Source organism: Chiroxiphia lanceolata, chromosome 25, assembly GCF_009829145.1.
Source record: "Chiroxiphia lanceolata isolate bChiLan1 chromosome 25, bChiLan1.pri, whole genome shotgun sequence".
In the NCBI taxonomy this organism is placed as follows: domain Eukaryota; kingdom Metazoa; phylum Chordata; class Aves; order Passeriformes; family Pipridae; genus Chiroxiphia; species Chiroxiphia lanceolata.
Genome location: NC_045661.1, coordinates 1415733 through 1437767, shown reverse-complemented (window position 1 = coordinate 1437767; position 22035 = coordinate 1415733). Strand labels below are relative to the sequence as shown.

The 22035-nt window shown below is 60.3% G+C and overlaps 1 protein-coding gene across 1 annotated transcript; it reads right to left on the bottom strand.

The window, feature by feature from the left end:
- Window positions 1-1997: 1997 nt before the first annotated feature.
- Window positions 1998-20974, bottom strand: SOX13 (SRY-box transcription factor 13). Its single transcript, XM_032710629.1, has 15 exons — window positions 20923-20974; window positions 14147-14251; window positions 7450-7651; window positions 6746-6851; window positions 6469-6555; window positions 5804-5976; window positions 5171-5239; window positions 4883-4997; window positions 4701-4783; window positions 4459-4618; window positions 4126-4235; window positions 3928-4024; window positions 3714-3857; window positions 3034-3250; window positions 1998-2277 (listed from the first exon to the last, which is right to left on the bottom strand). Exons 3-15 carry the CDS (start codon window positions 7648-7650, stop codon window positions 2004-2006), a joined length of 1836 nt encoding a protein of 611 aa, XP_032566520.1. The 5' UTR covers window position 7651; window positions 14147-14251; window positions 20923-20974; the 3' UTR covers window positions 1998-2003.
- Between the last annotated feature and the right edge of the window lie 1061 nt (window positions 20975-22035).

Below are 22035 nucleotides of genomic sequence, written 5' to 3'. Positions count from 1 at the left end.
GAAGTCCAGGCCCAGATCTCTGCTCCAAAAAGTGATCTTTATTGTGCCAGGGGACTGGAGGACGATTGTAAACAGGTATGTGAAATATACAGGTTAAGTTACTCATCGTCTTATTAACAAAATAAAGCTCTATCTATATTTACAATCTTTTAAAAAAAAAAATAAATGAAAGAGACAGGAAGAGCTGCAGCTGTGGGACACATCTGCTTCCAGTCCCTCTGCAGCACAGCCCATCCCAACTTGGGAGCTGGGGCTCCTTCCCCAAGGAACCCTTCCCCAGGGACCCCAGCACAGGGAGGGGGAATAAATAAAGCACTGGCAAAGGGCAAGAGAGGAGAGAGGTGTTTGCTGGGCAGGTGAGGGTGCTCCTTGGATAAAGGATGTCCCAACGGCAGAGGAGCAGCAGGGCCCTGATGCTGTGGAGTTTCTGCTCCAGACCCCCACCCTGGGGCTGGGGACAGGGGTCTGCTGCAACCCCCCCTTTGCAGGGCTGGTCCCCCCCCCCATCTGCTGCAGCCTGGAGCCCGGGGGGACACGGCTGCTTCTGTGTCCCCAGCAGGGTCCCCGCGGTGCCAGGCTGGAGTCAGAGATGGAGACTGTTCTGGCTGTGGCCACAGGGAGGAGCACGGACCCTGTGCAGAGGGACAGTGTGAGTGTACAGGCGGACTGCACACACAGCCAGACACTGCACACACAGGCAGACACTGTGCATGCACACACACTGCACACACAACCAGACACTGCAGACACTGCACGCACAGGCAGACACTGTGCATGCACACACACTGCACACACAACCAGACACTGCAGACACTGCACGCACAGGCAGACACTGTGCATGCACACACACTGCACACACAGCCAGACACTGCACACACAGCCAGACTGCACACACAGCCAGGCACTGTGCATGCACACACACTGCACACACACTTGGTATGTGCAGAGACAGACACTGCACACACACACACACACACACACACACACACACACACAGATGCTGTATGTGCACGCCTGGACACACACCCAAACACCACGTGTGCACACCCAGACAGTGCACATGTACATCTGGACACTGTTCATGCACACCCAGACACTGCACACGCACCTGGACCCCTTGAACTCACTCACCCCTGGGCCGCTCCCCTGCACAGCCACCCCTCACCCCAAACACCCCCGGAACAGGCTCTGACTGGGACAAGGTAATTTTTTTATGACTATTACTTTTTTTTCTTTTTTTTTCTATCGGCTGTTGTTTCCCCTCCCTTTGAGGTCTCACCGTGCAGGTCTCAGGTGAGACATGCCCAGGGATGGACGGGCACGGCCCCCCCACAGCCAGGGCAGGGGCCGGGGGGCTGGCACAGCAGGAACAGCCCCTGCTTTATTTACAAAGTGGGCCAGAGCTGTCAGGAGCACAAAGGGCTCCCAGGAGCCCTGGCTGGAGCTCTGGCCAGGCGAGGGCTAAAAATGGCTCTGTGGGAATTTGCTGGCAGGCTCAAAAGACCAAGTGGGAACCGCGGTGGGGAGGTCAGGCCGGGCTGAGCGAGGGACAAGCGTGTCCCCATCCCGTGTCCACATCCCCTGTCCCAGCAGTGGCCTGGCACCTGCTGCAGGTGAGGCTCCCTGTGAGACCACAGGCTCTGGAGGGCTGGGAGATGCTCTGGAGTTTCTCCTGCAACCCGACACCCTCAGGTCCCCTCCGGGGGTGACAACGCAGCAGCCGTGGCACCCACGTCGGCAAGCTGGGTGGCCTCAGCTCCCCATGCCGCTGGGGCAAGGCCCAGCCAACCCTCACCACCTTGCCAGTGCAGCCAGCACATCCCAGCCACAGCCCCACCTCTCACCACCACCCAAATTTGAGTGCCCCCCTTCGCGGGACCCACTTGCGGGCGGGCAGCGACGCTCCCTTCGGCCGAGCCCCATCCCAGCGGGAGATGCTGTGACCTCCTCGGTGGTGCCAGCCAGCCCTGCCACCCCCCCCCGCAGCGCCCCCCGTGCCCCCCTCAGTCCGTCAGCACCACCAGCTCCCCGTCGCTCTTGTCGTCGCCCTCCGAGTCCTCCTCCTCGCTGTAGCGGTACATGTCCCCGTCGGCCACCGAGTGCCCGTCGTCCCCGCCGTCCTCGTCCTTGAGGCTGCGGGTGTTGACGATGACGGGCATGTTGGGGTCCACGCTGCGGGGCAGGTAGTGCTCCATCAGGGGGGGCGGCAGCTGGACCCCCACGGGCCGCGGGTACAGCACGTCCGAGGAGCCGGGGGGCACCTGGCTGCCCTGGGGCCTGCGGGACAGGGGGGTGCAAATCACTGACCGGGGGGTGGAGGGGTCCCACCCCTTCCCTCTGCCTCCCGGGGTACCCGCCCCAGGGGTGCCAGCTGGGTGCTTACCCCCTGAGCATCAGGGGAACACCCACCCCATCAGTGCCAGGGGGGCACCCCCCTCCCCGTGGACACCCCAATGAGCCCCCTCAGGGGTCTATGGGGTGTGTTACCCTATCCAGCATCCCTGCCTGGTGAGGAGTCGTTACCCTATCACATCTCCCTGCCTGGTAAGGGGTCATTGCCTGGTGAGGGGTAAGTACCCTGTAAGTACCCCTCCCTGTTAAGGAGTTGTTACTCTATCCAATATCCCTACCTGGTAAGGGATGTGTTTCCCTATGTCTCCCTCCCTGCTGAGGGGTCCCTACCCCATCATGTAGCCCTGCCTGGTGAGGGGTCCTCACCCCACGAACCCCCCTCCCTGCCGAGGGGTCCCTACCCCATCACGTAGCCCTGCCTGGTGAGGGGTCATTACCCCACAAGCCCCCCTCCCTGCTGAGGGTCCCTACCCCATCACGTAGCCCTGCCTGGTGAGGGGTTGTTACCCCACAAACCCCCTCCCTGCTGAGGGTCCCTACCCCATCACGTAGCCCTGCCTGGTGAAGGATCCTTACCCCTCAAACCCCCCTCCCTGCTGAGGGTCCCTACCCCATCACATAGCCCTGCCTGGTGAGGGATCCTTACCCCTCAAACCCCCCTCCCTGCTGAGGGGTCCCTACCCCATCACGTAGCCCTGCCTGGCGTCCTGCCGCCGGTTCCTCATCAGCGCCTTGTACTCGCCCACGCGCAGCCGCTTCCCCTCCACGATGCAGGTCCGTTTGGGCCGGGGCTTGTACTTGTAGTCGGGGTATTTCTCCAGGTGCTGCCGGCTCAGCCGCGCCTGCTCCTCGTAGTAGGGCTGCTTCTCCTGGTTGGACATGGATTTCCAGCGGGAACCTGCGTGGAGGGAAGCGGGAGCGTCCTTAACACCCTGCTCAAGGGATGGGAGCCTGGCTCCCCGCTGGGATGGACCCGCCCCAGCACTAATTAATTAATGCCAGTCATTGGTACCACTCCCTGTGTGCAAACAGCACCTGGATTTACAGCCGGTGGGAGCCTCAGGCCACAGTCAGCCCTCCAGGAACACTGGAACGGGTCCCCAGCCCTGACCTTCCCCAGGGATTGATCCCCTCAGCACCTGGGAGGCTGGAGCTGGACCAGCTTGGGAGGTGCTGCGAGAGCTGCAACATCCTTGGAGATGCTCAAGAGTCAACAGGACACAGCCTTGAGCATCCTGATGGGACTTAGGAGTCCCTTTGGGCTGGGGATGTCCAGGGAACCACTCCCCATCATCTAAATCTTGTGTCCATCCCCCCGTGGGGATGCAGCGGGGGTCCCGCCCCAGCCCCCCGGCACTCACCCAGGATCTTGCTGATGCTGGAGTTGTGCATGTCCGGGAAGGCCTGCAGGATCTTCCTCCTCTCGTCCTTCGCCCACACCATGAAGGCGTTCATGGGCCGCTTGATGTGGTTGTTGTTCCTGGACTCGGGGAAGTGCCGGGAGCCTGCGAGGGAGACCCCGGATGAGGTCGGGGCTCAGAGGAAGGAGCCCATGGTGCTCTGGGCCGTCCTTACCGTCCATCTCACAGGTCAGCAGCGCCTCGTCCAGCCGGTGGGCAGGGGGCTCCTCCATCCGCTCCTTCACCGGGGAGGAATCGATCCCGACGTGCTCCTGCGGGACAGCGCGGTCAGGGAGCAGCTCCCGGCCAGGGAACCTGCCCACGGACGGACCCCAGTGACAGCAGGGCTGGTCACCCCTCAGGTGACCCTCACCTTGCGGTAGGGGTTGCCCAGCGACCCCTCCATGGCTGCGCCGTGGCCGTGCAGCAGCTGCCGCGCGTCGTGGATGGCTTTGGTGATGGCATCGCCTTCGCCCAGGAACCCTGGCAGGACACCGGCACGGGCACCCCTCAGCACCAGCACCCCCCCTCCAAACTGCCCCCAGAGCACCCATCCCACCCTGGCTGTCACCGCCGTGCCCCGAGGGCTGGTACGGAGCAGCCACCCAGGTCACCCCGGGGAGGAGGTGCCCCTGGGAGCAGGGGTGTCACTTGTCCCCAGAGGTGACCAGGGGAGGGCAGGGGGAGCACCCATCGGTGAACCCACCCAGAGGCAGGTTGGACGGGCTGGTCTGCAGGTCCCTGGTGGCCCCGTGGCTCGGCGTGAGGGACTGGCAGCCGCCCATCTTCAAACTGGGCGAACTGGAGGCACTGGGGAGGTCGGAACCTTTGGGTTTGGCCGTCAGGTTCAGTGGCTGCGAGGTCTCCTGTGGCAGAGGAGGGGGTGGGAGGTGAAGCACAGCCCCCAAACCCCCCAGCCCGGGGTGTGGAGGTGCTCTGGGGCTGTACCTGCATCTGGAGGTGGCCCGGGCCGGCGGGTCTCTTCAGCGTGGGAGGAGGGGGGCTGTGCAGCAGCTGCACCGGGTAATCCACTGTGGGGAGCAGAGGGACAGGGTTGGGGGGTGAGGGAGGTGGGCTGGGGGCCGAGGCCACCCCACAGGGCTGGGGCAGCCCCAGGGGACCCCTCTCACCTGGTTTGCAGGGGATGGGCTGGATGGGCAGTGCCAGCTGGGAGTCGGGGGTGACGGGGAGGGGCTGGTGGCTGGGGGTGAAGGCAGGAATCATCACGTAGGGCATGTTGACCTGCTGGAGGGGAGAGGAGCAGAGAGACCAGAGAACTGCTGTGGGACACTGCAGGAGGGTGACATCCCCTCACCAGGACCCAGGAGGGGACACAAGGACGTGAGGAGGCTGAAATCCTCCAGCACGGGAAGGGGGACAGGGGGAAGGGGACGTGGGGAGGTGTCCCCTGCCTTTACCTGGATCTGCTGCTGTAACAGGTTGATTTTGTGCTGCTGCTGGATGAGCTGCTGCTGCTGCTTGGCAATCTGGTGGAGGGGACAGTGGGGGTCAGTGACAGCAATGGCACTGCTGAGCTGGGCTCCAGCCCAGGACGAGACACCCATCACCACCAAAAGGGAGACAAGGGGGCTGTGGAGGGTCCAAGCGTTGTGGGGAGGGCAGGAGGAGGGGCTGAGCTGCCCCTGGGCCACCTCGAGGGGCACAGGGAGAGAAGTGGGCTGGGAGGGACGTGTCCCCCCACCCTGAGGTGTGACAGGGGTGTTCCCCTTCCCTCAGCAGTGCACAGGCCATGGGAGAAGAAAAATAGGTGTCAGAAGAAAAATAGGAGCACAGTGGGCACAGTCAGGAAGGAGCCAGCGTGGTTTAACTATTTTAAGGAGCACAATTCCCATCTCCTTTTACCCTTGTCCTTTGGGATGGGCACAGAAAACAGGAGGGTTTCTGGGCAGGCAGAAATCCCACTGCCCCCAAGGCCAAAACCACCCCCCAGCATTCCCGGGGGGGTCTAATGGTCCTTGTCCTGGTCCTGCACCCACGTCCAGCAGATCCCAAAGGGATCCCTGAAGGGTTGGGTGGTCCCCTGAGCCCACCTGCTCCTGCTGCTGCCGCGCCAGCTCCATCTGCTGCTGCTGCTTCTCGAAGAGCATCGTGGCCATGTTCTTCTGCTCCGAGTGGGCCGTCAGCAGCTGGTCCCGCAGCGTGGACAGCTGGTTGATCATGACAAGGAGCTGGAGCTCCTTCTCTGCCAGGCTCTCCTGGGTTCCTGGGAAAGAACAAGCAGCTGAGATTTGGGGATTGCAGAGGGCGAAGGGCGTCGGCAGCACCGTTGGGTGAGAAGGGCCCCGTGTGGTTTGACTGTTTAAGGGGTGCAATTCCCATCTCCTTTCAACCCTTGTCCTGACAGCACCGAGGAGCACGATGGGGAGTCTTTGGGGTGGGCACAGAAAACAGGGGGGTTTCTGGGCAGGCAGAGAAGTCCCACTGCCCCTGATTCCACCACGGTAGGAGACGTGGTCAGGGAATGTCTAATGAGTGAGGGGCAGAAAAATCATGTGCTGAACCACCCCTTCTGTGCAGTCAGAGGCGAGTTACCACCAGAAATGCTCACCCCAAAAATATCAAATTAAAAATGACCAAGCCCACATGAAATACAGACATTTCCCCTCCTGCTAAGGTGGGAAATGCTGTGTCTCCAGTCCAGGCACGGGGCACGGGAGGGAGGTGGTGCAGGTGGGTGGCTGGGGACAGACCTCACCTTTCACTTCCTTGGACTCGGCGGAGTTTCGGCCCAGCAGCCGCTCCTTCCAGTCACTGGACAGCAACTTCTCGATGGTTGGCATCACTGTCCATGTTGGCAGAGCAGGGTTGGGGGAGCAGGGAGAGGGAGAGGAGAAGGACAACCAGGTGAGCACAGCCCACGGCTCTGAACGACAGGGGGTGGTTCCTCTCACCCCCCACTTTTGGAAAAACACCAAGAAGCCCGAAGGGAGCCGGGAGGGGACCCTAAGAGGCCACTCATGAACCTTTCTTACCCTCCTTCAGGTTCCTGTTGAAATCCAGCTTGTCCTGGCCGCTGCCGGCGGGCTCGAAGGCGGAGCGCCGGGGCTCGGGCACATCCCCGGGGGGAGAGCGGGACTCCTGTGGCACACACAGCTCGCTGGGCACTGCTCCCACGGGCAGGGGCAGCCCCAGCTCTCCAGGCAGGAGGTTCTGGGCTGGTGGGGTGCTCAGAGCCCGCCCGGCTCGAACACACTCTACCAGGCACAGTCCCCCTGCCCGGGTTGAGAGCAGCGCTGCTCTTCACACCCTAACGACTTGTTTGCTGGAGTTTTCTACAATTTATTCAGCCTGCCCAGCTCCTCTGAGCTCTTTTCCCCTCAGAAGGCACCACAGGGAGTGGGAGAGCTGAGGCTGCTGGTCAGGGGCAGGGAAAACCCGAGAGCAATGCAAAAGGGAGGCTGAAGGGATGAAGCACATCTGGAGGTGGGTGTGGGGGGCTCCATGTCAAAGGTGAAGTGCTCAAACCCCAGGGCTGACCCAAGAGCACCAACAGCAGCCAGAAAAGCCTTGGGGGAGCTTCAGGTTTCAGCTTGGATTCCTCAAGGTGAGGAATGACTGCCCAGGGAAACAGCCACCCCTTCTGCCAGGGGATGGAGCCCAGCTGCAGAGCAGGGGTGGCCACGGGGCTCTGCGGGACCCCAGCCAGGACCCTGTTTGTCACAGCCATGGGACTCACCTGTGGCAGGGCCTGGGGGTCAGTGCTGTCCCTCGGTGGTGGCCCTGGGGGGTCGTTGGGACGGGGGTCAGTGCTGGGAGCAGCCCCCGGAGGGGACTCGTAGCCGCCCTCCTTCTTCTCCTCCGTCTTGATGGTGCAGTTCACCATGCTGCCCGCTCCATCCAGCTCCAGGTGGGGGGAAACAGGGCTCCTCATGGACATCCTGCGGGGTGACAGGGCCATCAGCAGAGCCAGGGGCACCCCTGGACGTGGACACCCCTTTCCCAGCCTGGCCCCACGCTGGGGTGCCCCACAGTGCTGCTTTTCCACCCACAGCAGTCCTGCTTTTTGCTGTGGCCTGGTGGAGCTGAGCTCTTGTTCCTGAAGCTTCCCAAGCTCAGGTTTTTGCAGATTTGGGGCTCAAAACCCATGGAATAAACCAAAGCCTTCACACTTTGGGCTGTGAAGGGAGTGGAGCAACAAATCCCTAAAGAAAACCCGGAGGTCCGGGATTGAGGGATAACAGGAGCACGTGCCTTCGTGCTTCCCCCAGCAGCTGGCATGGGGCAACCCAAGGCTCACCATGACAGAGACCTGTGCCAGACCCGCTCCAGCACCCCAGGGGTGGCCGGGTTCCCCCTCCCTGGCCCAGGAACCGTGCCTAGAAAGCCAGTGGGACAGCGGGCAGGTTTCCCGCTCCGACGGGAAATGGAAATCCTGGTCCTGCTGAACAATGGCTGGGACGGCCACCAGAGCTGCTCCTCCGGGAGTCCCCGGCACAGCACGGAGCTGGGACCAGCTGAGCCCCGGCCAGGGCAAGGGGCTGGGCCTGGGACTGCTCCCCCTGACCTCCCCAGCAGGGCCGTGGTGCCAATCCAACTCCCGGTGCTGCGGGATGGGCACCGCCGAGGTGATGGAGGGGTGTTATGGGGGGTGATGTGACACCCCAGGGGACCCCAAGCACGGCCAGAGCTGGTATTCAGTGGGATCTGGCCCAAAAACCGTGTCACAGTTCCTTGCAAAGCCCCAGCTCTCCGGACCCTCCGGGGCTGTCGGGGTGGTATCCAAGAGCGAGTGCCAGGCACGGCGGGATCAGCCCTGTGCACGGGGCAGTGCCCACGTGAATTCGCCTCCTCGGGGCCACCAACCCTCACACCACACAGCAAGAATGGGAACAAGCACTACCCTCCCAAAGCTCGCCTTTCAGGCAGGAATAATGGGAAAAGGAGGCTGTTAAGGAAGGGATTTACATCGGCCACTGCCAGGAGCTGGGCTGTGGGACCACAGGGGCTGCCGAGGTGGGATGGGGTTGGCATCCTGCCTGGGGGCTGGCACCCTAAAACCATGACCCTCTCGCCTCCCCACACCCCCCTGGATGATCAGGAGACCCTGAACCCAATTTGGGGGTGCAAAGTGGGATGGAGAGGGGCTGAGCCGGGCTCGGGGCAGCAATTACATAACAAACAAAGCCCAGCTCAAGCTGCGAATTAATCAAACCGCTGAAAATAAAACCTTCCTCTCAGGAACTTCAAACAAAAGAAATGAAAACAACAAGGCCGGCTGGGTAATGAAAAGCCAGGGCTGTGAATAGGGGACAAAAGGAAGTGGAACAATGGGGTGTTGGACAAAAGCAATAAAGTAAAGGGAAGTGTGACAGCTCCACAATAGGGCACTGTGCACGCCAGCCTTTCTGATCTTAGCGGGGCTTTTTTTAATCTCAGTTCCCTTGCCCTCCGCTGAACAAACCTCCGCCGGCCCCGGGGGCTTCCTCCAGCCCGGCATGGCCCGGGGGCTACCGCATCCTGCGGCACCGCCCACGCCGCCCCTTCCTGCCCCCGGCCCACCTCGGACCCCAAAACCCACTGCCCACCCCGGCAGGGACCGGGCACGGCACGAGGTGGTGGCAGGCGGCCAACGGGGAGCTGTGCCCAGGGTGGGATTTGTCTCAGGAGGCTGCTCTGGATGTGCTACAGGTGGGGAAAACCAGGCGTGGCTGCAGCACCTCGCCCTGGGGGCTTTCCTGCCTCGGACCCTCAGGTGTGAGAGCGCGGCCACTCCCTCCCTCCAGGCTTGTTGGGGGTTTTAAAGGCAAAAATCCCTGCTCACCCCATCCCTGCCCTCCCTCCCCGGGGCTGGGATGCTGCCCGAGCAAAGGGGCAGCAGCATCGGTGCCACGGCACCGAGCGATGCCTTTGGTTTGGGACATGCACAGAGCCCTGTCCCACCCTCCAGCAGGTCACACTCCCATTGTGTTTAACCTCCCGGTGCCACTGGAAGTTTGCTCTTAAAATGGGGCCACTGCTTTAATAGGGCCCTGTTTGAAAGAGGCCTCATTGAGGATTTATTATACGGTCTGTCGAACAGAAAAAAAAAGGGAAAAAGGAGAAAATGCCCCGTTATCTCGTTCCAGGCTGGTGCCTGTGCCCAGGGCTCAGGTGTGGGCTCCGGGGCTGCCTGGGGCACACAAAAGGGAGGGAACAATCGCCTTGGCACCGGGACTAAAACCAGAACATCTTCACCTTTAATGTTCCCCATTTAATGCAGGGTGGAGGGGAAGGGAGGGAATGGAATTGGGGTGTGAAGGACCAGCCTGGAGGACCCGAACAGCCCCACTCAGGAGCCAAGGGTCCTCAGGGATGGACCCACTGGGCTTCTTCCTCCCCACACAGTGTCTTGGAGGGCTGCACTGCTCGGGCACCAACGTGCCCACCTTGCCTCCAAATTCCAGCCCAGCAAATCCAAGATTTTCAGGAGGGCAACAGCCTTTCTCTCCCCATTCGTACCCCTGAACGGCACGTCCTGCAATTCTCCGGGTGGCCGAGCCACCCTTCCTGCCTGCCAGCCAGCCCTGATCCTATCGGCCCCGTTTGTGTGGAGCAGAACAGCTCCAAAGGCCGGGGGGGAACGAGGTGCCAGCAAACCCCCACCCTGCCCAGACACTGCAGGACTGGGATAACTGGCTGGGGGAGCTGGGCTGCCCAAATTTTGGGGATTTTTGCCCTCACCTGCCCATCAGGTTGACCAGGCTCTTGGGGTTTTTTGCTTTCCTCCCTCCCAGTTACAGCACGAAGTTCTCGGTTTGTGGGTTATGGCAACTCTTCCCTTCAGGAGCCCAGTGTGGCTCCTAACGTCATCCTCAAAAAAAAGAAACCCCACCCATCCCAGCAGCCCCTGGCCCAGGTAACCAACCCAGCCAGGGGCAAACACAGGCCAAAGGCCCGAGGAGGAAACGCCAGAGGAGCCAAGACATCAGCACTGGCAGCGCTCACACATTGGCCACGTGCAGCACCCGCGGCCCCCGACCCCCGTGAGAGGGGGCAGAGGAAAAAATAAGACACACACGGGACGTTTTCTTCTTCCAAGCAGGACCCGAGGAATCCCGGCCGGCCACCGGCACAGACAATGGCCCATCTCCTGCCAGACGAACGGGGCTGCTTTCCTGCCAGACTTGGAATGTCCTTTCGGGGCCCTTTCCAAGCGTTTCCGCCCGGCGTCCCTTCGCACATAAAAGAATGGATGGTTTCCTCCCCCATCCCCGGGCAGGGATGGCCAGGGATGGCCGAGGCCACTGTCCCTGCCAGGGGGAAGTTCACGGGGCTGCCATCCCTCCCCAGGGATGCAGAGCATCCCACAATGAGGGGGGTTATTCCCTGGGAAGGTGAAGGCAGGGGGGATGTGGAATCTGTCATCCATCCACGGGGGACTTGGACCAGACAGTGTCAGACGCCGGGGTTGCTTCTGAAAGCGCAGGTTTTAAACCCAAAAGGCATGAGGGTGCTGAGCATTTTCAGCTCCAGCAATGCCACCACCACGTGAGAGTCACATCTCCTCGTGTCCCGGATGGACACGTGTTCCCCGGCGGGGCCGTGTCCCCACCCTGCTGCTGCCCCACAAACCAGGGCACTGCGGCGGAAACGCTCTGAATTTTGGGGGCCAGCTCTCTCCCCGTCCCCACATGTTCACAACATCTCACCTGCCCACGGAAAGCCACAACCTCCCTCTGCCCGGAGGCTGCCGAGAGCTCAGGGGGCCGGAAAAGCTGCAAAACCTGCACTGAGAGGGGAGACCTTCGGTGGGCAGGGGGGGATTTTGGGGAGGGTGATGCCCCAAGGGGTAGAGGGGCAGTGGGAAGCGCCCATGTGAACTGCCTGGCGTGTCCTGCCCAGCAGTATCCAATGGATAATCACCACCCCAGAGAGACCCCAACTGCCCCTCTCCACCCTGGCGAGACCTGGGGTCCCGTGGGAAAAGCTCTGGCATGAGCAGGGGCTGGGATTTCCCTCTGTCCACACAAAACAGACGGGGTTTTGTCCAACCTCCATCCACCAGCATTTCCCTAAAGGAATTTCTCTCCCCCCAAAGGATAACGGCCTCTGGAAACGTCTCCACGGGGTCAGGGCACAGTGGTGACACCACGGGGAGGGCACTGGCATCATGGAAACTCCCGGGAACTGCCGGCACAGGAAGGAGCAGGGGGGTCACCCCTCTGCATGTGCCACCCTGAGCACCCCACCTTCCAACCAGTCCCCTCTCCAGGGCCGTGGGACCCCCATCCTGGTGCCCCCATAGGGGGATCTCTCCCCCTTCACCCCCAGAAGAGGTGCCTCAGCCTCAGCACTGACACGTTATGGATTTTTGGGGTGCGGGGGAGCACGAATTTTCCATCTGCCGAGATGAAAAGCAGCCACACAGGTCTCCTATTGCCACACAGCGCTTGCAAGATTTAACCCTAAAGCAATGACAACCAGCATTTACTAATTCTATCCCCAAAAGCCCAACCTGCCTCCTCCAAAGGCCTCCAGGCCATACCCAGCACTGCTAATGAGATGCCTTTCTCCCTGATGCAGCCAGCAGAGAAAACTCCAGAGGTTTGGGGGGGAATCCAATCAATCCTGCTATTCAAATCTTGAGGGGAGAGGGGAAAATAACCCCGTATCAATCACTAAATTCACTTAGGTGCAAGGCAGGGAGGAAAGGAGGAATTCTCAGGCTGTGGCAGGGGGAGGAGGAGGAGGATCTGGGTTGTTTAATGGGATGCTCCATGTCCTGCACCATGGATGCTCCATGTCCTCCATCACCTCTGGACCCCAGGAGACCCCAGGATTCCTCAGCCTCTCCCTGCACACATTCCCCTGAACACAAGGGCTTTCCTCCACAACCCAAAATCCAGGGATGCTGCCTCCCAGCAGCCTGGCTGCGTTAGGACACGGACAAAACCCAGCCAGCGGGTTTATAACTATCCAAATAAAATCAAATACAAAGAGGCATCTGGATCCTTCCCTGGGTGTTAAACTGGCCCGGGGCCACCGCCTTCACAGCCACGACCCAAACACATTTTTCCTTTTGCTGGGATGAGCGACAGGGAGGCTTTAAATAGGGAGAGGGGAAAAAAAAAAAATCCGACTGAACCTCAGGTGGAACTTCCCGGCCGCGGGATTTATTGGCCAGGGAATGATCTCATCGGGGAAGCGGAGGAAACTCCGCGGCGCTGGGATTATTTAAGAGCGTGCAAAGCCCCGGGGAAGGCGGCACAGGAACAATCCCAGGACAGCCCCCGTGCCGGCCGGGACCGCGCCGGTCATTCCCGTTTCCTGGCCTCGGGACCAGACGGTCTGCAGGGCGGTTTGGGTTTGTCCTTCCACTCCATGGGGCGTATCCATGGGGAAAACACTCCCTGTGCCGCCCCCCCCGGCTCTGTGGGAGGATGGGTTTGTGTCCAAGAGGGTCATGTGGCTGAGAGGATCTTTAGGGAAAGGGGGTGTCCAGCAGAAGGAGTGTTCCGCTGGGATTGGAGCGGCAGCGTGGGCAGGGAGGAGGGGGGAGAAGTGCTGAAAGCACAAACTCCCCTTCCCAGAAAATCCCCCCCTCCCAGAAAATCTCCCTCCCAGAAAATCCCCTTCCTTCCAGGTCTGAACCTCCAGGGAAAAGCACAACCCCCCTCAATCTCCACATTTCCAGAGCCCTCCTTCTTCGTGCATCCCTTTTCCTCTGCTCTTCCCACCTTCCCTGCATTACAAGCCAAGAAAACCCAGAAACATCAGAGCAGATTAAGGAGGGAAGATGCAGGGGCAGCCTGGCACCCTGGAAAATGGGTGTTTACTCTTTCTTTCCTTTTTTTATTTTTCCCGCATCAGAAACAATTTTTAAAAGAAGTTTTGGATGCAAAGATCAGCAGCAAAACCCGGCTGGCTGGTGGGCCCTGAGCCTTTGCACCCAGCCCCCGGGGGGGGATGGATCAGCCCCACAGTGGGATCAGCCCCACAGTTCCACCAGTGCCCACAGAGGGGTGGTGGACGGGCAGGGGAGCTGCCAGATCCCTGGAATCCAACAGAGATCCTTGGGATGGCTCCCAAACCCCCTCCAACCACCCCAGCGCGCCGCCCCCTTCCATCTCCCCACTCCCCGGTTTGCACCAATCGGTCAATTCTGGGCGAGAAATTTTAAAGATCAGCAAACCCAGAAAAATAAAAGGAAAATCTTCCTGGGATGCAGGAGGCCAGCAGAGCCAGGAGGAGAAGGATGGGGACAACTCACTCACCCTGGCGCGGTGACCCTGGCACGGTGACCCTGGCACGGTGAGGGGTGGTGGGGGTGAGGGGTGGTGGGGAGTGCGTCTCCCTCCTTTCCTTCACGGTTCCTGCCCTCCCCTCACCCCAGAGCGGCCCTCGGGCTTATCAGGGAGGCCGATCTCGGTGTGTTTTTGTGTAATTTCACTCACTCAGCGTTTCCAGGCAGAGCGGGGGGCACGGCTGACTCGCTGCTCCGCAAACAATACTTTCCTATCGCATGACGGAGGGCGAAGACATCTGACCCTTTTCCTCTCCTGCTCAGAAAAAAAGACCAACACGGGGCTCACCCACCTCGCCATGATCTGCCCTGCACCTCCTGGCTGGGGCTGCTGGGAGGGAAGAGCTTTCCAGACCCTTTTTCCACATGCCACTCCAAGGGCATCCATAGGTGGTGTTGGGCACACGCAGGACCTGCTGCTATTTCAGCCCCAGGTCCATCCATAACCCCCCACCCCAGAGCTTCTCGTGCCATTTGACACCTTCCACCAAAGTCCTTATTCTTCCAGGCTCCCATCTGTGGGGGGCAATCCCATCTTGTGTTTCCCAGGAGAGCTGGGAGCACACGTGAGCACCAAAGGATGCCCAGAGCCAGCCCCGGTGCCCCTCACAAGTGGCACCCAAAAATCACGGGGCTGTGCTTCTGCTCCACATCCCACAGACACCAGCGCCCTGGAAACCTTTGGGGTGTCTTTGTTTGGGATTCTGAGCTGCAATAACCAGATCCTTGTGCCTGAGCTGCCACGTGCTGGGACATGGAGGGACATGGAGGGACAGAGGCTCCGTGGAGCCACTCACCCCCTCAGCTGCTGCTGCCCAAATTCAGGGCCCGGGGAGCTCCAGCTGCTGGTGCTGCTTCACATTCCAGCAACAGATTTTTCTGCTGGTGTGTCAGGAGCTGCCCCATGAGGGACTGCAGCAACCCCTGAAGGAGAAGGCAGCCTGAGGGACGGGTGCTGGGGGCCAGTGACTGTTCATCACCTGCCCCAAACCCCCCCTGCCCCAAACCATCCCCCTCACCAAGGCAGCCCTGGCTCTGCCCCGCTGGCCTTCGGCTCCCTGGAGTCGGGGCTGGATGGGGCTGGTGGAGACCCCTGAGAAAAACGCTTCTGGCTTGACTTCTCCCCCTCAGCTGCAGTTGTTTTGGTGGTGTTTTAGGGTGATTTGGGGTGCGGATTCAGCTCATCCCCCCTCGGCTGAACCAGAGCATCCGGTGGCAGCGGCAGCTGAGAGCGGAATCATCTCTGTCTCACGTTCACAAGAGAAGCTGCACGAAGGAGCAGGAGCCTTTTTTATCATCTTTATCACTACCAGGAGAGACCTTGGGCTCTGGGGTAGGGGATCATCACCCATCCTGCTGCAGCACCCAAGGGATCCAACAGCAGCGACCTCCAAACCGAGACCACCCCGCCAGGCTGGGTTTGCACCTCATCCCTCCCCTCCCTTATGGATTTGGAGGAACTAAATCCCAAGAAATGCAGCTCCCACCCGGCTCCTTTCCCCTGGGGGAGCAGAGAGATCTGGGTACAAGGCTTTACTGACCCATAGGGGTAGTTTCTGTCGCACAACAAAACCCCAGCACAGACAAGGAGCACCAGTAGGAAGCTGCCAGGCCTCCCCATTTGGGAGGGGGTGTCCAACAGCCCCCAGCCAGCCCGGGGCTCCCTGTGTCCCGCAGCACACAAGAGGCTCTTTGTGCCTGGTGGCACCTGTGCCATCCCCCCCTTGCTCTATCCCCGTTTCCCCCAGGGTCCCTGAGCCTCCAGCGAGGGGCTTTGGCAGATCCAGCCCCCATGTCCCGCCGTGCTCCCGGCAGGAACAGGCAGGAACAGGCAGCTCCCACACCCCACTGTGCTGCCCCTCACTGCTGCGGCCCTCGGGCACCCCGGGGACAACAAAAGGCACCAGAGGCATTTCATGCCACCCTGGCGAGGTCGCATGTGGCTGCTGGAGCCGTGCAGATGGCACAGGGAGCCCGTGGGGAGGGGGTCAGCCCCGCTTTGCCCCCCTAAATGAAGGGAGGAGGAAGCCGTGAGGGGCTGTGGGGCTGTGGTTTGCATCCCAACGTGCCACAGGCACAGCTGGCTCTGAGCACTCCCAGGACCCCTGGTGCCTGTTCCCCTGGTGCCCAGCCCCCAGGACCAGCTTGAAAACACACACACACAAACCTCACACAGAAAATGTGTGTTCCCCAACCCAGCCCCCAGGACGGACCTGAGGACCCGAGGAAATGCAGCGGGAAGGACCAGGCAGGGGAGCCCAGAGGCAGGTGCTGCACTTGGGAACCCAAATCCGAGCCCGAGAGCCTCCAAGGAAAGTAAATTCTGCTCTGCCCTGCCCAGCCTGCACAGGTACAGATGGGTCCTCCAGCTTCCACTGTGCAGTGCTGGGGATCTGCCCCGAAATAACCCGTCCCTAAAATCCACGTGTCACAAGAAAAACGAGCAGGGAAGGGTCTCCCTGTGGGGAATTCACTGGCAGAGCTTCCCACGGGCAGCAGTCCCCACACAGGGCCACTCAGCACAGCTTGGCTAGGGAGAGCCTGCTGTACTCGCCCATCCTTGCCAGCCCTGCCCGTCCCTGCCTGTCCCTGCCCATAAATCCCCTCCTGCAGCCAGGCACACTCCCGTGCAAGCCTCTGCCCCAGGGGACCCGCTTTCCGCTGGGCGTGAAATGAGAACAATAGGGCCAAGCCCTCCATTGTTCCAGACAAAAGATAAGCCTGGGCTCTGGCATTCCCCTGGCTCTGGCATTCCCCTACGCCCTGCCCTCGTGGGCAGGCAGCAGGCAGGGCTGCCACCCTGGGCCGGGGCAGAGGGTTTTCTAAATCCTTCCCACATCAGCTCACCTCTCAGCAGGTGACCCAGAGGGGCTACTGGGGGGGGAATGACCTTCCTGTCCCACCTTGGGGCTCCTACACTCCTCACACTCCTCATCTCCCTGAGTGGTCCCCAATTCCTGCTGCCCCTTGTCCCCACTGTGGGCACACCAGGGGTGACCTGTGCCAGCCCCTCTACAGACCTTGGCCCATCCTCTCCCCACCCTGAGCTTCTCCTCTCTGCATCCAGTAGGGACACAGTGGGAACAAAGCAGCCTGGGGTGGTGGCAGGAGGGACAGGGGGTGGCCAGCACTGGGGACTGGCTCCCTGGTGGCCCCTCCAGCCGGCGTGGGGAGCAGAGCAGAGGTGGGAGCCCAGGGCTCACTCAACCCACACCGTCACCCCGCTGAGCTTTTTAACCAAGTGGTTTCTCCAGGCTCTGACCGAGGCTGCAAACTGGACCCAAACACCCAGCCAGAACAAGGGAGGAGGGCTACAGGAGGTGAAGGCTGCTCACTGCAAACCCACAGCCGGCCAGACACGGGTGACGTGGTGACAGCGCCGAGGGGACTGTTGTGCCACATGTGCCAGGAAACGTCTCACCTCTGCTGGGAAATGCCCCTGCTCGTCCCTGCTGTCCCAGCACCACGTCACCTGCCCGTGGCTCAGCCCTTCCAGCCCCACTGAACAGCACAGGTTGACTTTTATGCCCAAAGAGCTCTAGTTTTGGGTGGCAGCCTTGGGGCAGCCACAGCCCCGGCACCGCGGCGGCAACACCACCATGAATTTCCACCCACCAACTTCAACACCTTCTCCTCCTTCTCCTGTGAGTCTCCAGCTCCTGATAACCCCATTTTGTACAGGCAAAGAGGGTCAAATGCCCCGCTGGGCTCGCTGCTGCCTCGTGCTCCTTCGATTCTCTTCGCTATATTTAATTTATACCTTTATCCTCTTTCCACCCAGGGACGAACGGCCACGAGATGCCTTCACCAGGCAGGAGTAAAATAACAATAACTGGGGCCAGCAGGTTTTGGTCAGGGCTGGTGGGAGCTCTCAGGGGTCTTCAGGTGACTTTAATGATGAGCCAAATTATCTTGTCCCTCTCTCATAAGGGACCCGGGGTAGGTGGCAGGAGGCTGCCCGGCCACCCTCCTGCATCTTTTATAACAGTCACATGCCTGGAGCAGTCCTGGCTGCTAATGGAGCATTAAATTATGAAGAGTCAGAATTTCAAATATTTCAGACCCATCTCCTGATTTGCATTCTTTGGCTGAAGGGCTGCGGGACAGGAGGCAGGGACAGGAGCTTCCCTCCAGTGCAGTGCTCACAGGAGAGGCTTTTCCCTCGGAAAACAACAGATCTGAGCTCAAAGCAGCTGCAGAGACATTTGGGGTGCAGGGGGCTGGTGGGGTGTTCGGGGGTGAAGGGGCTGAGGCCGTTTCAGCAGAGCCCTTGTTCAGGGCTGGAGCGGTTCCAGCTCGGGACATGTGGTCCTGGAGCAGGTGGACACGGAGTGGGAGGGAGGGAGGGAGGGAAGACAGGAGGGCTTCCAAGCAGCAGAAAATTTTCCAAAAGTTGATGCCCTGGACGCTGCCAAGTTTCCTCGTGCCAGAGGAGCCCACGCACTTCTCAGCCCAGCACCAGCAGCACCCAGCCATGGGGAGCTCCCAGGGCACGACTGCTCTACCCCAGGGAGCACATTCCACTCCTGAAGTTACTCCCCAAAAGGCACAGGATGGGGTAAAGGCACAGGCACATTTTCCAGCAGGACTGTCACAAGCTGCACTAATTTATTTCCCTTCTGCGTGTTCTCTACTGGGTTAAAATGGGGTGGAAATTAATGATGCATCATACAAAACTTCACAGTGGCCCAAATCTTCCTCCCTGCAGTGCAATGAAACCAAAAACGCCACAAAGTTTATGAGAAATAAAGCAGCAGAGCCCAGGAGAGCCCAGCCCTGGCTGGTCAGGGGTGGCCGCGGTGCTGCAGGGGACCCCCAGCCAGGGAACACCCCACCCCGGGGCTCTTTCTGGGCTCTCCCTCCTGCTGAGCCCAGCTCCTCCATCAGCCCTGATCCCCCCAGCTCCTCCATCAGCCCTGATCCCCCCAGCCCCTCCATCAACTCTGGGCCCTCCAGCTCCTCCATCTGCAGCCTGGAGCCCCTCAACTCCTCCTGAGCCCCCCCAGTCCCTCCATCAGCCCCCAGCCCAGCTCCTCCATTGACCCTGAGCCCCTCAGCTCCTCCATTCTCAGCCCTGAGCCCCCCAGCTCCTCCTGAGCCTCCCAGCTCTTCCATCAGCCCTGATCCCCCCAGCCTCTCTGGAGCGCCACAGTTTCTCCATCAGCCCCCAGCCCAGCTCTTCCATCATCCCTGAGCTCCTCCATCCTCAGCCCTTATCCACTCAGCTCTTCCATCATCAGCCCCGAGCCCCCCAGCTCCTCCTGAGCCCCCCAGCTCCCTCTGAGCCCCCCAGCTCCCTCTGAGCCCCCTCAGCCCCTCCATCACCCCATGTCCCCCGTCAGCCCCGCTGCCAGACCCAGCGGCCCTCAGACTCATGAAAAGAAGCTGCTCTGACCCCCCACTCTTTTCTAGCCGAGGGAAAATGAGGTTGTTGGCCTTGGCAGTGCTGGGTTAGTGATGATCTCCAAGGCCTTTTCCAGCCTAAGTGACTCTGTGATTCCATGAAATGAAAATCTCTCATCCCTGGTCCTGCTCCGCGGCCGCGGGAGAGAACAAAAGAGGGCAGCCGGCTCCTCCACGGCATCACGGGCTCTAGGTAGCGACTGCCCTGCCTGCGAGGGGATTATTTTGTTCCAATAAAGGTATTTATTTAGGGAAACGGGCAGAGTGCATTTTGCTGGCACGGCTGGGAACTCGCAGGGTGTAAAAGCCGAGCGGCCCCGGCAGCGACAGCGCGTCCCCACGACCGCCCGCGGCGGCGCTGAGAGGTGGGCGCTGGGCGAGAAAAGCTTTTTGGATTTCTGCAATTCCACGTGCACACACAAAGCCAGGCCGGCACAAAACACTCCCGAGGTGTTTACAACGGGATGAAGCTGGAGCAAGCAGGAACACGGCTCCGGACAAAGCGGGGCCCACCCGCTCGTGCGGCAAGAGGCCGCGGGCCGTGGGCTTACAGGCTCTGCCCACCCCGAGGGTCCACGGAGTCCCCCCAGATCCACTGGGCTAAGGGTGAGAGACCCCCAAAAAGCCGAGCTGCTGTGACACCAGCACCACAGCAACACCCGTCCAAGTTTGTTTGGGCTGTTTGTTTGTTTGCCCAAGGGATCCCTGAGGATTCCTGAGCATCCTTCGAGCACATGGAGGGCTGGGACAGCAGTGGGGACCCAGCTTCCCCAGTGTCCCACTGTATCCCACAGGGATTCACTCTGCCACCTCATCTGCTCACCAGCAAACTTCCAGTTCCTGCAGCAGCAGCCCCTGTGGCCCCAGGGGTGCTCTCTCTGCTCAGGGACACTGCTCTGACCCTCACCCCAGTGCTGGTGGCACTCACCAACCCCCAGAGCAGCAGGACCCCCCACCATGTCTCCCCAGAACACTCACCTGGGGGGTGCAAAACACACCTCTGGCAGCTCCCAGAGCTCCCCTTCACCCCGACCTGCTCACAGGTTCCCAATGACTCCTCAGCCCCAGCGAGTCTCAGCTCCAGGCGGGCTCAGGAGACCCCACCAAGCACCAAATACAAAAATAAACCCACTGAAAGAGTAGATTTACTGTGCTCCCCTGCACGGACAGACAAACCCTTCCTCTGCAGCCCATCAACGAAATTAAACCCCCTGCAGCACATAACAAGTTTACGAGCTGCTCCATCTCCCCCGTCCCGACGTGCCAGGGCACAGCTCCCCCGGCACCCCCGCGGAAAATGGACATCGCGGCAGGGAGACAAAAAGTCCAGCTATTCCCCCCAGGATATGTCACACCCCGCCTGGAACAAACTTCGCTGCAAGAGGGATTTCGGCGGGGTGGGGCGGTTTGGGCGCTCTGGCTTGGCCGGGGTAAAAAAAAAAGCACCGCAGGAGGAGCTGAGCTGCCTGATGGCACCAGGAGAGGGAAAGGGATTTTTGAAAAATCTGGGGTCTCTGCTCCTACCTATTTGTCTGCTCCGAAGGGATTTTGTGAGGTGACAGCTCAGATGCCAAGGGCAGCTGCTCTGCCGCGGGAGAGAAACAAATAACCAGCACGGAGGGAGATGCTGGTGAAAATGTGTCACTTGCAAATGATTTAGAAAAACTGTCTTTAGCCTGCCCACGTTTGTCAAAGGACAGCTGCTATTTTTAACACAAAGCCTCTGAAATCGCAGGCTTTCAAAAAGAAGAGAGAAAAAGTACTGTATCAGTGTCAACAGAAGGGATTCTGTGCAAAATTAAATTGAACTAAAAGGAAATTGCATGAATTACAAACAGGAGTTATTGGCTCAATAGGAGAGTAACGGAGGGACATTATCTGCTCTGTGCTATGGAGAAAATCACATTAGCTGAGCTAATGGTCCTTTTTCACTCCTAAAATCTATTACTCCAGATTTGCTTTGGAAGTCAAGTGTTTTCTGTGCTGAAGGTACTTCACAAGATGTAACTGAGACTCGAACAATACACGGCCACGGTCTGTAATTTTTCCTGGGCAGCATCATCCCTCCCTGGCACCAAAACCCTGGAAATCATTAGGCAGAGGTGGAAAGAAGCAAAGCTTTGTGTTTATTTGCGTATCTCGCACAAAACCCTCTCCTTTAGGGCTCCCTGGGCGACGCAGCTCCTGGTTTTCTCTTCCGCCACTAACTTTGGTGTTCGACTGCGGAGGACCCCGATGAGGTCTCCCAGCTGCTCCCTGAGCCGAGGTTTATACTGAAACCCCCCAAACCCCTCCATACCTGCACCCACAGCCCCGCCAGCCACCCCAGGACCCCTCGGCACAAGTCCCGCTGCCGGGAGGGCTCCGCTGTGCAGCAGCTTCGCCCCCCCGAGACCCCCAACCCGCCCCGGCCGGGTGGGACACGCGGCTCGGAGGACCCGCCATGGCTGACGGGGAAGTGGCGACAGCGGTGACAAGGTTCATCCCCGCTCCCAGCCCCTCTCTCCGGCCGTGCGCTGTCGCGACGGTGTGGCTGCGGTTTGTTAGAACAACCTCAGTCGCTCTCGGACCAGCAAAACATCCGCGAGCGGCACAGACCAAGTTTTCCTGGCCGGATCCCGGCTCTGCAGGGCCGGC